This window comes from Centruroides sculpturatus, unplaced genomic scaffold, assembly GCF_000671375.1.
Source record: "Centruroides sculpturatus isolate CEXI.00-Female unplaced genomic scaffold, Cexi_2.0 scaffold705, whole genome shotgun sequence".
Taxonomy (NCBI): Eukaryota; Metazoa; Arthropoda; class Arachnida; order Scorpiones; family Buthidae; genus Centruroides; species Centruroides sculpturatus.
The window spans coordinates 215,381-234,597 of record NW_019384916.1 but is presented as its reverse complement, the minus strand read 5'-3'; the positions used below and the strand labels follow the sequence as shown (position 1 = coordinate 234,597).

Below are 19,217 nucleotides of genomic sequence, written 5' to 3'. Positions count from 1 at the left end.
AAAATAATAAACTCTGAATTTCAAGGACAACGGAGCTTCTCTCTTTGATTTCTCATTGTGCAATATCTTACTTATTTGATTTCCCACTTTATTTTCAACTCCAATTGGACTGACCTCACCTTCTCTAAAGACTTTGGACAACATCGCCTCGGGACAAAAGAGGAAACCGAAGAATACCGCTCTAAGAACTCTCTCTTTTAATTAAAAGAAAAGACAGAATATTCAGTGTTGCTCTTCACCTGTGGAGACACTAAGAAGACATGGTTTTTGTAAGATTCTTTTTTGTGTTCAAATAAATCGGGACAATTTTTTATAACTGTTGAGTCTGACTCGGTGTCTTCTCACTTACATACGAATCTGCAAATCTCTTTCGTTATGACTTCAGAGTATACCTTAGCACAACTCAGCAACCTTAACGAATAACCTCCCTTCTTGCGGCAAAAAAAAGGAAACTTGCCGAAACGGTTGCAACTAATCATGGAATACAAAACGCAAAAGAAAGTACTTAATGCACATAGCAATGATGATGAAATCTGTTTCTTCATGTTTGAAACTTAGAACGGCAGTGACGAACAGGAAAGGAAACAAGTATCCTTCATTGCTTTCGAAAGACAGCTTTAACAGTTTATTATCTTGTGTAAAATGTCTAGAATTGTCGATCGTTGTACAATATATGATATGAAATAAAGGCTTTCACAGAAGCGTTTGCACTGGATAAGTGTGTGTTTTATTCATTTTATTCATTCTGAATGCACATACAAATACATTTCTAGGACCATATTCTAGCATGATTTTTAAGAATGTTCGGATTTTACCTATCTCGTAATTTAACATGTTTTTTAACGAAATAACACCAGACATTGGTTGCACGAATCAATATTGCCTGGATGAAATGGAGAGCGGTAACCGGAATACTTTGCGAAAAAAAGATGCCAATAAATCTTAAGGCAAAAATTTATAAGTCAGTCGTCCGACCAGTAACAATGTATGGGTCAGAATGCTGGCCTATCACAAACAAACATGAATAGGCAAGCCATGAAAATGAAAATCCTACGATAGTCATTGGGTCTTGCGCGATTTGATCACAAATGAGTGATGACATTATAAAACAACTAGGAGTTAGACCAATTATAGACAAGATGCGAGAAGTTCGATTGCGGTGATATGAGCACGTTATGCGCAGTGATGACAACTGAAAAAATGATCAAAAGTATCCTCTGTTAAGACCAATGGAAAACCAGCCCAGGTGGACACCCCGAAAAACGGTAGCTTGACCGAATCATAGAAGATAGAGAAACATTGGAAATTTCACCAAATGATGTGCTATATCGAATAAAGTAGAGGAATACACGTAAACAAGCGGACCCTGCACCAATGAGGAAAAACGCTATGAGGAAAGAAGGAGACGACTCATATTTTTTAAATATTGATTAGGTTAATAAATATGCAGTTCCGAATCGCATAATCAATTGCCCAGTATTTGCGCGTTTGCAATTGATCCTGCAAATGGTAACTTTTGTGCGTATATACAAAACTATCGTTACGAAAATTATGCGACAATGCTGCATGGTAAGCTTTTATTTCTCGCCATAAATATAAAAGTTACACTCATATTTTCGAGGGCTAGAGTATGCTGTATTTTTAAAAATCTCACAGATGGTTTTTATGAGAATACGCGTAAAGTTAAATAGCTTAATGTTATAATTTTTGTTAACAAATTTTATAATTTTTTAGAAATTTAATTTCATATAACATTGCTAAGAGCAGAAATAGTATTTTTGATTACGACGATGACTTCCACAATTTATAGTAGTGCTATTATTTTTTCTTTCCAAATTCGAATGTTTATTTACTCCGACACTATATTGAAAGAGGTTCGTAGTCTTGTATCAATTATCGTTCTTAGTTGATGATTAATTTCATAAAAATATTGGATTTTTCTACTAAATTCACATTTTTACCATTAATTATTTTGATATTGTAATAATCTACGACATATAAATACCAGACCCCAAATCGGATAAAAGTTATCGTAGAATCTAGCGCCGCCGTCTGAAGCCAAAGAAAGTAGGCGCCGCCATGACAGTATAAGGCAAAAAGAGCGTATGCTGTGGACAGATTGTTGGTAAGTTAGATATAGGTCTAATTGTTCTGATACTATATCGTCGGTTAGCGATCAAAATCTCGTAATTCCTGAAGAAATTTTTCGAAATAAACAAAATTTTCTTCATAAGTCCCGTTGTTACTATGTTGATTATTTTTTAAATTTATGTATTGAACTAGATTTGGACATTTATCTATACTTAAAGCTTTTCAACTTTTCTAAAAATCACAACTCTAGTTTTTGTTAAGTTCACTGTTAATCCATAATCCTTACAGAATTGATCCTATATACTATTTTTTTCTGTAGCATTAAAGGCGTATCTGCCAAACTTACTGTGTCATCCGCGTACATTAACATGTATCATCACATTCTCCGAAAGGTAAGTCTCGGGTAAATTAGTTAAATTCAGTCGCACTATTAAACCATTGACATATAAATTAAATAATAAAAGGCTCAATATTTCGTCCTTAATGCACCTTTTTTTTTTTAAAGATCAAATGAGTCGGTCATTTGATTCATTATTTTAATCCTTGCAGCAGCTTTGATTTAAATCTGTTTCAGAAGTAGGAAGTTTTTATCCAAGCCCATTTTCTCTAACAATCAAAAGTACATTCTATGATTAATGTTATCAAAAGCAGATTTGAAATCAACAAAGATAACATACAATTTTCTTCTTTCTTTCCTCCTTAATTTCATTTGTTTATAAGCATTCAAAGTAAATATTTGGTACGAACAAGAGTCCCATATCGAAAACCCGACTGTTCATAACAATAAATCGTAATTATAAATAGTAATCTTGCACTTTTTTTCCAAAAAAAAACAGTAAATAGTTTCTCTAGCACTGGGAACAAATAAATTGACCGATAATTTCTAGGATCATTTAAAAGTCCTTTCTTAAAAATTGAAGTTATCAATGACTCAAACTATCGCTCCGGAAAATTAATCGTACTTTTAATTAATATGATTAAACAATCTCAGTGAAACCATTAAAAAACCTCTCTGAGAAACATTTCAAAAATTCTGTTTTAATAAGTTCGATACTGAGACTGTACCAGTCTGAATATATTGAAACAATCGTTTTAATTCGTGTATTGTAAACGGAAAAGTGAATTCCGAAGCCGGTTCTGAGATTATAATTACACCCAGCCTTAATTGATCCTCCTTCAGTTCCTTCATATTTTCTGAAAATTTTTCAGCAAAAAAATGGAATCATTTTATTAAAGAAGAATCGGGATTCTATAGTCACGACATGACATTACGCTTAAAGTCATTAATAATTTTCCAAACTTCTCTCGAATTATTACAGTTTACTAAATTTTTATTTATATTAAAAAAGACTGTTTCTTTCTTTTACATAATTGCTTATGATGTTTAAGTTTCTCCTTATTTAACTTAAAATTTTCACTCGTGTGTGATATTTTAACTTTCCTAAACATTCTTCTTACTTCTTTCTTTATCCAAGACAATCTTTATTATACGACATACTATTTGTACTTTTACCAGAAATCCTTCTTATTTTCGAAAAAATCATGCCAATACTAGTTACTTCCTTAATTATACAATTCAATAAATTTCCTGGTGAGAAATTATCCATGTCCCATGCCATTATATATTAGCTAAAGCTTCAGAAAATACCGTATTCATTTTACTGTGCCATTTTACCGATACTTTATTCTTAAAATCTTGTATAGGAAATCATAGGCAGAAAAAGTCACTAATGATAAACAGTCAAAAGTCACTTTTGATAAAACTGTCATATCACACACAATCGATGTGAATATATCACGCGGAACAATTACATAATCTATCAAACTAATATCATTACGTGAATGATATGTAAACTCTCCTTTCTCATCACCCGGGAGTAACCCATTTAAATAGATGACATCATTCTCAATACAAAATTTACAAAGATGTCTTCCTCTGTCTCTGACGCTCTTGTTACATATTGCAATTTTCAGAACAAAACACCAAATAATCGAGATAATCCATTCTTGTATTTAAGTCCCACATAAAATCAACATATCATTTAACAAAAATTTCGTTATCGCGGATAACACATCTGTAAAACTTTCATTGTAAGAAATATCCGGCGGAACAAAGACAGTAATTACTATACTAGGCAATTCATGAAAATCAATCTGCCGTACCAAAATAAAACGTGATTTATATAACTTTTCTAGCTTAGATACTGTTACTAATTTAACTCCACAAATCACTTGGTATTTTCGGGTTCATAGGTTTTCGAGCTAAGCAATGAACAAATTTAATATTCAGAAGAGAATAAAGAACCTATTCTTTAAGATATATGCCAAGTTTCTACAAAACAAAAATATCCGAATTATATAGCTTAAAAGTTAAGAAAACAGTCCTTATTTAAAAGGCTTGAAATATTATAAAACAACAGTTTTTCTTATTATCATTTATATTTGCTCATATCTACTCTTCGAAAAGAATTTTTTCACATATTTCCAAAATGCTCCTTATAAACTAAACCCCTAAAAAACAGTTATCATCATTAATTTAAATAATTTCACCATCCATATTACAAGTGTATAAAAGTATTTTATCATCTGCAATTAAACTATTGTAACATAATTAAACAGATTTTACCTAACATCTTTGATAACACTAAATTATTTCCTCTGTCTTCCAATTTCGAAGCCCTCTCAAATAAACTTAAACAGCACTTATTCATGCAATCCTCTAGTTTATTATTTTTAATATTCACTCTCACCTTTTTGTTATCAGCTCATTAGCAAGTCTATTCTCGACTTGCTAATAGGAGCTGAATCAATGTTTTATACCTACATTTGAATTCATTTATCCTATTCAATAAAGACTTTAGTTTATTGTTAGAGGTAATTTGTGATTTTAACAAAAGTTTTATATCTAACTATGACTTTATAATTTAAACCGTTCTCTATCGTTCATAGGAGCTGAGATAGGATTTGTCCCCATGACAAAGATGTCAGCGGCATGGCAACTACGCCATCAAAAATAACCCTCTACATATACATGTGTGCACTTTTATACTCGTGTTCAAAATTGAAGCAACGCACACAGATGTACAGTACTATACATAATAAAAACGCTAAATGAATAGTCCTCTATGGCAATGAACCCAGATGCCTTCTCTGAGGGATGCCTGATAAGTTACTGATGTATCAGGAACACTTTCTTACTGTTAGTGGTCGTCGCAGACGATTATTATGAAGAGAAAGCGCATTAAATTTTGTCGCACGGTTGCGCTTCTTGTGCAATATTTGCATGATACTTTGGTGATATGATGGCAATTTTCTGATTTACACATGATGTAAGTTTCAGCTGCTCAATGTTCATGGTGTCGATTTTACACGGGTTTTATGTTTGTACGCCAGTGTATTTGTAATAGAAGCAACATACAATATAGCTAGGCGTAATGTTTTGGTTTACATTCTGTATACACAAAGAATGCCAGTTCGACGAGGTGAGGAATTCGAGTCGATTTTGAATTCGATCCACATCACAATCTATCATATGAGTCCAGTTAGGATTTAGGTTCCAATAACGGAATTGGAATGTATGATACAGGCCAACTACGAAATATCAATTGTCTATATTTTTCATAACGCTATGTATATTAATAAACATTTATGGATACAGTATAAAAATTTTATTATTTGTTAATCTTAGTTATACGTGAAAACTGAATCTGGAGAAAAGATCAATTCAACTTTGGCAATCAATATTGAGAAAAATTCATGATGCTTTTGATGTTTTCTATGTTTAACATTATTAACAAATTAATCAAACAGTTGAAATAAATCAAAAATGAGATTAGTCAAGAGTTATTTTATGAAAAAATTTTACGAGTTTTTTTAATAAATTATGTTAATTCCAAGTTATAAAAATTTTATCTGATTATCAAAAATTTACATAACTATTTTGCATTACAATTTTATCTGAATACTTAAAAGTTCATTCTAAATTTATAATGCGATAAAAATAAATAAATATTTCATAATAAAAAAAAAACTACATAAAATTAACGAAAAATACAAAATGCTGATGATAATGGAAATCCATTAATACATATTTTCGGTGTTTAAAATGCAAAAGTTCTTGTGACAAAAATCTTTAAAATTATTATGCACGCTTCTAACGGAGAAAATATTCCAGTTTAAAATAATGAGTAAATGTATCTATGAATAATATAAAAGTTATAAATAATTCCTGTTCTAAAATTGTGAAGTGACTTTCGAATCCATCAAATTTTCTATTAAATCGATCGAAGATGATAAAGGAAATCACGATTTTTACATTTACTCATGGAGAACCGGTAAATTATCAATCAAGAAATCGTTTAACTAATCCAAACATTCTTCTTAAAATGTTTTTAAAGCTAGAAAATTTCTGAACAAATCTCTTTTGGACTGTCTTAAATCGATATGATGCTATTTTCATTTTCGTCATTTTTTAATGGGTATGATTCACTGAGTTCAGCACTTGTAAAGATTGGGAATGATTTCCTAATTACACATTGTTCCTGGATTTTCTTAAGACTTTCGATGTCTCTCAGCATCCAGATATCTCTTGTGTAGCTGCTTTGTTTCTACTGTGGTGTTAAACTCTCCAGGAAAATCTTTAATTTTAATCTGTCTCGACAATACACTGTATTGTCTTGATTACAAATATTAATATCCTGATTTTAAATAATGTAGTATTGGCTTGGTTATATATATTATATATTGAAAATTATTGATTTTTACAGCAAATCGGTATTGAAAGCAAAAATTGTTGGAGCGTTTTTACCTAATTTATTTATTAACATCTATGTTGTAATTTAAAACGATTCGTGTGCCTACCAGTTTACCTTTTTTTATTTTTAAAATATTTCAACATTTTTATTATTATTTAAGATTTTTTAAAGCATATTTTCTGATATTACTCCGAATTGAATTCCATTAAGGTAATAGCTGCATTTACAATAGAATTTATTGTGTTTGTAACTGCGTTTGAAATAAATCATTATCATTGTTGCTTATTGCTACTTAAGATGGATTTATTAATACAGATTATATTTGGGGAGAAAAAAAAGCACGTTGGAGAATTGAAATTGAATCTTATAAAACTCAAAAGTATATATTAAAGCACTATGTACTTTTGTTATTTTGTTGGTGGTTTTAAATGCATATGCCATATAAACAAATTCTAATTTATATATTCCTAAGCAATATTGACTCATCAGTTGACAAATTTCTAAATTCTGAAGCTCTGAATTTTACTCAAGAATAATGAGCAAAAAAATAATTAAAAAACGGCCGTAAATACTATATATAAAACTTTATTTATTGTAACTCTGGTTTGCTTTTACTACATAATTTTCTCTACTTAAAATTGTGGTTTAAAATTAATTAACGTAGTAAAACAGTCTGTTCTCTTCTAATTAACAAAGAATTAATTAAGATGTTACGTCTGGAATTTTGTTATTGCTGGTGTTTAATATTCCATCACTGGAAAGTACTTCTGTGATCCTTTGAGAGAGTTATATTTTGATTAATAATTATGAGAAACTTTTTTCTTGACGAAAGGCAAGTTAATCTTGCTTGAAAACATTACATTTAAAATAAAAATATCTTGCAAGAATTATATTCTTTATATTATGCTTTTAATTTCAACGATATGAATAATACTTTGGCATTTTTAAATTTAATTTTTTAGTTAATTTTGGAGGATTTTTTATGTATGAGATTCGAAATATTGTTGTAAATGTTAGTAATTTTTTTTATTTTTCAAAATTAATTAAAATTTTGCACACAATTGGAGAATAAATCAAAACTCTTTTACTAATTTAGATCAGAGTGATTTTTAATATTTCGATGATAATTTGAAGTTAAATTATTATTTTATTATTCGACTTTGTTTTTTTTTCAATATTATAAAGGAAGAATCTAATAAAATCATTAATTTAGTGATGTGTTACATTTACAGTCGAATAATTAGTTTTGCTTATAAAGATCTTTTATTCACCTGTCTTTGTCGATCTAACAATCAAAATTTATGATTCTCTTCTTCAATTTCAGATTGTTTTATTCAATTTTTAAAAATATATTGTATATTAAATCTAGTGGTAAATTCTACTAGAAAGTCAGAAATATTCAGAAATGTTTAATTTAAATAATTTTTTTTAGGTTATCGAATGTGAAAGTTATTTTTTTGTAAATCGAAGAGCACTAAAAATGATCTAAATTTTTGTTTATCTGTTCTGAATTATTATTATTTGAACTTAAATTATACCAGAGTATTTTACAACATGCAATCTAATCGTTCATTTATTCAGATTACTTAATGGGATAAACATTTGAATGTTGAATAAATAAACAATGTTGAATGTAGCCCCAAAAGTGAAAACTGTGATGCGGTTCCAATAACTGGTAAATTACAAAAAAATTAAAGTAAATAACTTATTTTTAATAAGTTTTTCAAGATAAAATAGAAAATATTAATTTATTTTTTAAGATAATCTGTAAATAACTTCTGTAGTTTTATTATTACGCTTTTTGTATAATTAAATTGTGTAAAATTTAAGTTCAGAAAATATTAAAACATTTTTTTTTATAAACTCTGTAATTTGATAACTCAGTTTGAATTAACCACATTTTATTTCGCGGGATTATTTCAGAAAATTATTGTATTGTAATTTGATACTAAAATTGAATACAAATTGCACTTTCAACTTCAACTACAATTAGTTTAATCAGGAAGACAGATAGATAGATTCCTTACCGTCAATAATGTTTTCGTTATTTCTAATTAATTCTGTAGATGATGCTTTGTTGATTCAACGCAAAATTCACTTTAAATGTATAAATTTATTTATTAATAATAAAATCGATTATTTAAATATATCGTGGAATGCAGAAATATTTAAATTCGCGAGGTTCAAAATATTAAAATTTATGTCAAAACGAACGAGAAAATAGTAAACGTATAGATTAAAACATAACGAAATACAAATGTAAACTTTTAAGTAAGAATTATCATTGAAAATATCGCAAGAGTGTGAAATTTGAGAATAAAATGAAAAAGGAATGGCAGGAAAACATAGATACGTGTAGAGATAACAAAATGAGAGGAAAATGTAAGTGAAAAAGTTGAAAAACTTAATCATTTTATTTCATTTTTTTCATTTTATTGAACAATTTAAAAATGCGATATAAAATTTTAATTTTTTAAAATTTCTTAATCATCGCCATTATTTGTTTTCGATTTCTTTTGTGAAACATAAGGTATTATGTCAACTATGGAAACGTGCTATAGGCTATATAAATTTTAAATTTGTTTAAATCTATTAAAATACTGTAAACATTACAATCGAAGTGATAAAATTAATTTGCTAACTAAATTATATTATAAGTGATATTTATTCTCTTTGAAGATTCAGAATAGATATTTGCTAATATTTTGATTGTGTTATTAAATATACTTTATAAAATCATTAACAGCGAAATATAAGTGTACATTCTTAAAATCTATTCTACAATTGTTTGTAGATTAAAAATACAGATAATTATTACATAAAACCATTTAAAAATATCTAATATACTCCCAATTTTTTTTAATTATTTTTTTTATGTAATTCTTATTCTGTAAAAATATTTTGTGCATAATTAATATTTTATTAAAAGGTAAATGACCAAAAAATTAAAGTAAATAACTTATTTTTAATAAATTTTTCAAAATAAAATTAAAAATATTAATTTCTTTTTGAAAGTAAAATGTAAACAACTTCTATACTTTTATCATTACGTCGTTTACTTAACAAATTTAATAAAAATCATGTCTTGTAGCAAATTTAAATTTCAATAAAGCACTGCAACAATCTTTAAATTTAAAACAAATTTAATCATTTAAATTAACAAAATTAATTCAATTTCGATTCATTTCTTTATTAAATATTTCAAAATTTTCGAAATCATTTTAATTTGAATGATGTAAAGAACGTATATTTTTAAAATTTCTAACATTTTTGTATTATTTTAATTAATTTATAAATTTTAATGCTTTAGTTTTTCAATCATTATAAGACTATCAAATTAGTAAAATTAAAAAAAATTGCATTAAATTTTTTTAATATGTATTAAGAAAACGTGTGATTTCCAATGGCTTATAAAATATTTTTAGTGTAAAGTAATTAATAAGTAGAATAACCGCTCTTAATTTTCTCGACCATACCAGGTTGTCTAATTACAGGAAATAAGTGACTTTGCTTTAATAAATGTCTTGGGTTCTAGGTCTTTGTTCTCAATAGAGCGTGGGATGAAATATAAAAGCAGTTATTAATCACGAAATTAATTTTTTGAAATGTGCTATTTACGTTATAAAATATTTTTATGTATACTTTTTAATATTTCGATGATAATTTGAAGTTAAATTATTATTTTATTATTCGACTTTGTTTTTTTTTCAATATTATAAAGGAAGAATCTAATAAAANAAATTCCTATAAAGGATTTGTTTTTCTAATATGTTTAATATAATTTATTTTAAACTTATTCTATATTTGATTTCTGTATGTATAATTTCTTTACATTTGTATTCATTAGTTGATTATGAAAATATCAATTAAAAATAAAATTAAAGTTACCCTTAAATCTTATTTATTGAGATGAAGTGGACCAGAAAACCAATCCAGATTAACAAAAATCATGATAAACTGAAAATAGTGGATACTGAAATAAATTCTAAAATTCCATACTGAAAATACTTTTTAATAATAGAAAGTAAACTTACATACTTTACTTACTTGAAAACAATAGGAACATTAATATTATATAAATAGGCACATAAAAATTATTTAGTACAAAGAAACAATGTATTTTTATTTTTACAGTTGTGAGATTGCTAAATAGATATGTATTAAGATTGTAAATAATGTTTAAATGGTCTTACGCACATTGCAAAAAATAATGTTTTTACAAAATGAGTAAAACTATAAATGAATATTTAAACTGCTTTAGATATCTAATATAGAGATTTGACTGTATTTCATAATTTCTCATCACAGTGGAGCCTAACATAAAATTAATTTTTAAAAATATTTTTGGTTTTCGTTTTATAAGCATGTTCTTACTAGGAAAGTACATTTAAGTAAAGTGTGCCTTTAAAAATACAATTGATATTTAGTCGCTTCTCGAGATAATGGAGGAATAATTTCTCAATGTTGTCAGCCGAAAAAAAAAAGAAAAATAGACAAAGGTAAAAAGCAGAATTGGGTTTCACGTGATAATATTTCGTCTTTCAATCGATTTTATTTCGAAGCAGATGTCGGTGAAAGAATCCAATAAATGCTCTGATTGTCCCCTAGGATAGCAATTTTGACTCTTCACCCGCTTCATACCGGAGCTGAATAAACATTTTGCGAAATATTAAATGCTTCAACTTTCGTTTTATTATTATTTTTTTTTCTAAAATTCCGAATTGAAGATTTTCCAGCAAATAATCCGCTAGAAAAAGTTGTGTATATAGAAAAGAAAAATATCTGCGCGTGACGAAACTTAAAAGATTGTTTGCTTTAATTACCGAAACAACGAAAGAACTTGCATTACATAAAAACGGCGAAAGTTGCCATTATGAGTTTTTTTATCTGCGGAATGCGAATGCAAAATGATAAAGCGTTATACTTCGGAATAAGGAAAGAGCTGCTGCTGGCGTTATTGCGATCGTGCAGGATGAGATGCTGAAGCTGACGTTGCTATAGCAACGGATGTAGGAGGTGAAACGTGTGATCGGAGCACGCGCTCAACACTCGCCTCTTCATCCGAACGAAGGAAGGACGCGGTGTAAGATGCGAATTTAAATGTGACGCCCACGTTACAACAATTCCCGAATCATGATTCGTGGCAGCAGTCGGCCAGAAGCCAACAGCGTTACCGCCATCAAACCCGAAGAGGCAAAACTAGCTACGGAACAGCTCTCTACACGTTACAGGTAAAATGCTAATTTATCATTTTGATGCCCCAAAAATGTTCCGTAATCTCTGTATTTTTTTTATTTATTACTGTCGTTGGCATTTGCCACGCATTCCTTCCAGCGACGGAAATGATAAGAAGCGTATTTACTTTACTTGTAATAACGATATTATCGGGGAGCGTGTCTTATCTGTTTTATGCACCTCACGATGTTTATTCAGAGAATATATAAATGGATTATCAGCAAATATAACTTGACTAGAGTATGATTTTTCAATTTCCTGTACACAGCGGCAGATACGGTGAGTGCAAGAATGGCCACGTGTTTAAAACATCGAAATAAATCGAAATATTATACAATCGAAAGAAAAAATAAGCAAAGATCTAAGGTTTATATTACAATAATTTGCATTTAAAAATTTGGCTAACTGACAATGATATCGATTATTATAGTGCACTAAATGCCAAAATGTTTATTCCATTTTTTGTATAAACTATTTTAAAATTGGAATTGCTTACTTTAAATACTAAGTTTTATGCTTTTTATGTAATGGTGTATTTCTCCCATTTATCTGAAACGCTTTAATTATCCATCAAGTTAATATATAAATTATTCCCGATTATAATAATTGACAACTCTAGANCTATCCATCAACCAAAGCCGAATATTATCATGCTAGAAACGGCTATAATACTAATAATGGTTTAGTAAAGATGTTTGATTACTAACATAACATAATTTTTTCAATTTTGCATATTACTAAATTAATGTGGTTTTTTTAAGGTTCTTTCTTAAAACTTTACAGAAAAGAATAAATTATTCTTATTTATTTTTACTTTTCCAGATGTTATAATAAAAAAAATTATTCCCCAAAATTTTTACATTTTTGGATTCAGGACACTTTGAAATGTCGAGAAATGCAAAAATATTTGGGGGTTCTGTATGTATGGATATTAGTGTGTGGGGCATAATTTTGTTCACCCTCTTTGAAGCTTAATAACTCTTGTGCTTTTTGTCGAAAATTTCTGAAATTTTGCAGGATGGTTTGTCTATTAGGGGATTGATGCTATTAAATTTTGGTTGTTAAAGGTCGACAGGGTGGGGAGATAATGGAGGTCACATGTATCTTCAGTAGGGTCAGACTTAATGATGACTTTACTTTTATTAGCATTTACAATTTTTTTTATAAAACTCATTCCTACTCACAAAATTTGGCTTTTTGCTATTTTATAATAGTTAAAAACATCATTCTATTTAAAAACTTTTTATAACAGATGGTGCCACAAAAATTTTAAATGTTGGGAAAGTTGAGTGACTCATTGCTGGTTTATTTTGTTAAGTAACTAACATGTATCTCCATAAACATGCTTAAAGTGTTTGTTTTCTGAATGCCAAAGAAAGTTTTTCATTTTTGAGTTTTGTCGTGTAAATTTTTAAGAAAGATGGATACTAATATTTTCAAATTCCACTTAAATCTTATATTTTCTCCGAAATAATTACAGCTTGCAAAATGTATTGCAACTAGTTGTGAAGCATTTCTTTGAGTTATCAGAAATTGCTGAATCATCATTTTATTATTTCATATCAATATTATAAATATCAATTGTTCAAGAATTTTTTAATTAAAAATCTTCCTCAATTTTTTTTATCATTTGCGAAAGACTATTTGAAACTATTATTAAAAACATGCCAGAATGTACAAATATATAAATGTGTGTATACATTTAAAATCTATAAAGTGAGTAAAAAAATAATAATAATTTTAGTGTAAATGCTTCTGTTAAAGTCTGTTTCAAACAATATAATGTATAAGAATTGGCACCTCTAGACATATTTTACACAATGGTAATAGACTGTTAAATCTGTCTTTTGACAGTAATCCAGTATACTCATTTGTTTCCTGTTAAATATTTGATGTATTTTCACACAGTTTCTAAATTAGAAACATAAACTAATTTTTGTCAATACAGTAGAACCTCGATTATCCGGACTAATTGGGGATGAAGGTAGTCCGGATAAGGAAAAATCCGGATAATCGAAACAAATACTTTAATTTGTCTTTTAATGATAATACAACACGTTTTCTTTTCGATGACATATCGGTAATATTAAAAGTAAATACTGTATTTAAACCGTGATCAAATTTTCAAGAAACAAACGTTTATATTGTATTGAATTTGGACTACTACTGACCAACGCTAACAGACCACCTATTGTTTAAAAGGCCCTCTGGTGGCGCAAGAAGACGGATTTTACTTTTATACAAAAGAATCAACAAATGATGTTAGAGAATTCTTTAATGTGAAGTGATTTGTTTTGAACTTAGAATGGTTGAAAATGTAGTCCTCAAATCTTGGAATATAACTGTGTTAAGAAGATAAAAATAAAATTACAATTATTTACTTTGTTAGTTTATAATTTTTGATTTTGGTCTATTTCTATAATTTTTTTACTGTATGCTAAATAAATATTAAAAATAAACTGTTTCAATTCATTGTTCTAATAAGAACTCATTGCTTCTTATGATAACTTACTCTCTTCCAAAAAGAGTTGTTAAAGAATTAAATAGATTTTAATCTAACTTATTTAAAAAGCTACATAATATCAAATACATACATACATGTAATAAATCTGAATAACTAGCTAAATAACCACCAGAACTATCACATTTTAAAAATTTATCTGCTAAATTGAGGGGGATCATATTCTTATTGTATTTAACAAAGTTACAGTTTAGTTTAAAACTAGCCTGGTAAAAAACTTCATTTCATTTACTTGTAATTTTTTATTTATACACTTGTTTACAGCAAAGCATGTTAATAATACTGATTTTGCTATAAAAATGGACAAAATCTAAATCATCAATACAATATATTAATAACAAAGATATTGAAAAAAAACAAATGGAAAGAATTTCATCAATAATAGAGAGGTTGAGGCAGACGTTTTAAACGTGTAAACATGTAGGTCGGATGTCGGCGCCGCTTTCCCGTAAGCCTAAAAGTTTGACAATGGTGTTTGGATAGTCGGTGGAATCACGCTCGACATTCCAAACATCATCATCAAACTTCTAGGCTTACGGGAAAGCGGCACCGAACGTCTGTCCTACACGTTTAAAACGTCTGCCTCAACCTCTCTAATATATATAACTTATACCACGAACAATAGAATAATTTTTTACTATAACAGAATGTAATGAATAATATAAATGAATATCATTCATATTATTCATTGTAATGATTAAAAATGTGATAAGTGGTAATGAAATAAACTAATATCTTAAGCAAAATATTCAACGTAACAGAATAATTTGACTNATTATTTACATATAATTAATATTTGTTTGTTAAAATCTGTTGCTTTTAAAAACCTTTTAAAAAATACAGTAAAATATTACTGTTGTTTTGGATATTTCCCCAAAACAAACAAGTTTAAAATAAAGGATTTAGTACCAAAACATGACTTGTGCAGTTTCAAGAAAAATCAATATTTTTATGCAAGTCTCTTCTGTAATGATTAACCAAGTTTTATTTAGGGTTGTTAGCATATTATTAGGGTTATTGTTGTTAGCATATTATGTTAGCCTGTCTAGCTGCTGTCTATTATTATTATTTGTGTTTCTATTCTTCTTTACAAAGCAGGCTTCTGAAGGGTTTTTGATTTGTGTGCTACTGACTGTGGATGCAGTTTTAGTTCATGGTACATTATTACTGTGACTGCACCTGCATAGACTAGTGTGTGAATGTCTGAAAATATAGAAGTAGAATGAGTGCAATCTGGTAATATGTAAGTATTTACCCTACTAGTGTAGAAGTGTTGATTTTGGTAATGTATGGCTGTTGTGCAGGGTCAGTACCTGTAAATTTAGTGAGTGTTTCTTGGGGAAAATAAGAGAGTATGAATTAAATCTGAGTCTATTTCTGACAGTGAAGAAGTGTTGATATTGTCAGCATCAGTGAAAATGGTAATAGGAACAGCTATGTATCTAAGTGATTGTCAATGCTATGTATCTTGATAATCCTAATGGATAATATGATTGTTGTTGATGTTGGGAGTATTTGTTGATTAGTGTAATTGTTCTGTGATTTGTTGTTTGATGTATTCTAGTGTTGTTTGTGGTAATTGTTCTTTTTTGATCAACAACCCTTTTTACAGTGATTGTGAGATGAGGATAATGTTGTGAAAAGAAATGATGTAAGCGTTGTCTGTATGCTGTCATGTCTGTTTCAAGTTTTGTGATGATGAAGTAAGTACAGATGAAACTTGCTTATTTCTGATGGCCATTTCATCTGATGGCATGGTTTACTTGCCTTAGATACCTGTGGCTGGATTGCCTCAAAAACATCAAAATTAGGCTGGTTTCCCAAAACTGGTGTGGACATTGCAGTACCCCTACTTGGACCAGTGCTGCTTTCACCACTTGTGGTCAAGGGAGTGTGTGAGAATTTTTTGAACATGAGCCTCTGCCTAACTCATGAGTGCAGACCTTGTTAACTCAGGTGACATCCAAGCCAGTATTACACTTGAATCATGTTATTACCATGGTTAAATCTCCACAGATGTGGGTTCAGTCATTCTTGGCTTCATTTCTCCCATGGACCTCACTGGCATGGTTGACCCTACCAAGAGCATATGCTCTAACCAGCATAGCTCTGATTCATCAGAAATGTTGAGCTCTCTCACCACAGCAAGTTGGTGACTGGAGAGAGAGTTATTATTATTAATTACATAGCAATTTGGTTATAGGTAGGTTTGTATGGTTAAATTGTTTTATTGCACTATTGCAGTTTGTCTGTAGGTGTATGATAGAGAGAGAAACTATAACAAATTGAACTACATAATAACCAGCTTACAATTGTAGATGAGAGTACATTAAACATAAGTTTTCAATGTTTGTTAAAAGAATTGCAAAATCTAATTTAAATAACTGTATATTTTCAGCATATCCGATATTTCTATACTTCAAATTAAAGCTTAAAATATTCTTTCTGAAATCTTAATTATTTTTATTACTTTATTCATTTTCTTTTTACATAAGTGAAATTAAAAAATTTCAAAAAAGTTTCCTTTAGGCTAAAAGAAGTCTATATATTCATCATTTGTAATTAATTAATCACTAAATTAGAAATCACTTATATTTTTAAGCTATTATAAAAATTATAATAATTTTATATTGTATAAGTATTCTTCATTTTCACTTAGAATTATTTTATCTTGATTCTAACAAACATTCTTAATTTTTATTTGTCCAAAATAGAGATAGGTGTTATAATTGAAGGAATCTTACATTTACAGTTAAGAAGGCATTTCCAATAGAAAACATGGTGCATTACATACTGATGATATTTATTTTTAGCTATATTATTCAATGATTGTATCAGTTCAAATGAGTTTTGTTTTACTAGTAACAAGTGTTTAATATTATGGCATTTGTATTGTTTTTCTAAACTGTAGTATTCTTAGTTTGTATCAATAAAATTGATTACTTTAAAGTTTCTCTCTTCATTAAAAAAAAATCTGAAAATTTGATTTCAAAATCATGGTGTCTCTTAGAATCAGTGGCATCTTAGAAATGAACAAATATAGTATATATAATTTTGTAACAATTATTTATATTTTATTATGCCAATTTGTTATGAATTTTGAATATTAATAAAATAATTTTTTATTTTTATGTTAGCTCTTCTTCAGATGATGATTGTGAATTTTCTGTTTCTTTTGAGCCACAAGAAAATATTAAGAAAAGTACTAACTGGACAGTAAGTCTGAATTATCTATAACACACCTTTAACTGCCGTAAACCATCGGGCTATAATTTGGCAATAATAATTCCTATAATTAATAATTAGAAGGAGGCTATTATTGCCTCCTAGAAGGAGGCAATAATAGCCTCCTTCTAGGGCCAACTTTATAAATTACTAATAAAGTTGGCCCTAGAAGGAGGCATTAGGTGCCATCTTGTATTAAATTTAATAGTTATAATTTTAATCTAATATGAGATGATGTTTAACGCCTTCCTTAGGGCCAAATTTATTAGTAATTTATAATTATTATTGCCAAATTATAGCTCGGTCATTTATGGCAGTTGAAGGTTATTGCAATGTATCAGCTTTAGTAAAGTGATTTGTATTGAATTATCTACTTAATTATGTTGAACATATAAAATATTTTATAGAATAAATAAAAATTTAAATATAAAACTCCTTGAAAAGGCAAGAAGAAATTTATAAGCATAGAAAAATATGTTTTTGAATACTAGCAAAATATTTGAAGTTTTTTTAAATAAGTTTTATAATTCAATTTATAGAATATATTTTAAATTGAATAAATTAATTCAGAATTTTATTTTAAAATTTAACAAATTATTAGAAATTATTTTGAGTTTTTTAAGATAATTTGAATTTTTGTACTTAAAGGTAAAGTGATTGTAACATATCAAAAATGTTTGGGCGGTATAAAATATGCGTGATACAAATCTGTGTTATGCTTATTTTCAATACCAAAAAAAAAAACTATTTTTAAAATACTATAATATGGAATAAATAGATAGATTAATTTTACAAAAAAAACATGAATTAAATAAAAACACCAAAAAATAAAAAACAGTAATTATGCAATTTGTGATATTTTACTAGGGATGTAGCAGTCTTCCATCAATTAAATATAGCATTTCAAAAATCAAATAACATGTCAAGGAAAATACAAAAAAAAATTTTCAAGAATAATAAAATATTCCAAAGATAAATATATAGTACAGTGGGTGATCGGTTAACGAACAGATCGGATAACGAAACCTTCGCGAAATATTTTCATGTTCGGACAACGAACACACGATTGGATAACGAACACCCCACAGAACAAACACAAGAAGCGACGTAAAATAATGAATACCGATTGGTCTTCCTTTGTCTTCGAGCAACAATTCGAAACTTTTTGGAGTGTGGGAGGCATCGACATCGACGCTCAAGCCGGTATATATTGATCGGATAGTTTTCCTCCGAACTTTGAAACACTCTCTTGTAATTCCAGCCTTTTATTTTTCTGACAAAACAATTCTTTTATGTATTCGCGAGACTGTCGGGTAGGCACTCGTTAAGTTTTGCGTCCTTTTTTTTTTTCGAAAGACGAGAGTATAATAGCAAAGGTAGAGAGTGGGCAG

General features: G+C 28.4%; 1 protein-coding gene across 1 annotated transcript in view; it reads left to right on the top strand.

The window, feature by feature from the left end:
* Window positions 1-11,978: 11,978 nt before the first annotated feature.
* The window catches only part of LOC111631750 (cellular tumor antigen p53-like), a gene marked incomplete at its 3' end in the record, with an annotated part of 60,018 nt that continues 52,779 nt past the window's right edge, over window positions 11,979-19,217 (top strand). Inside the window, exons 1-2 of the mRNA XM_023376056.1 lie at window positions 11,979-12,076; window positions 17,739-17,817. Coding sequence (XP_023231824.1) covers window positions 11,979-12,076; window positions 17,739-17,817 — 177 coding nt within the window. The remainder of the gene's footprint in view (window positions 12,077-17,738; window positions 17,818-19,217) is intronic.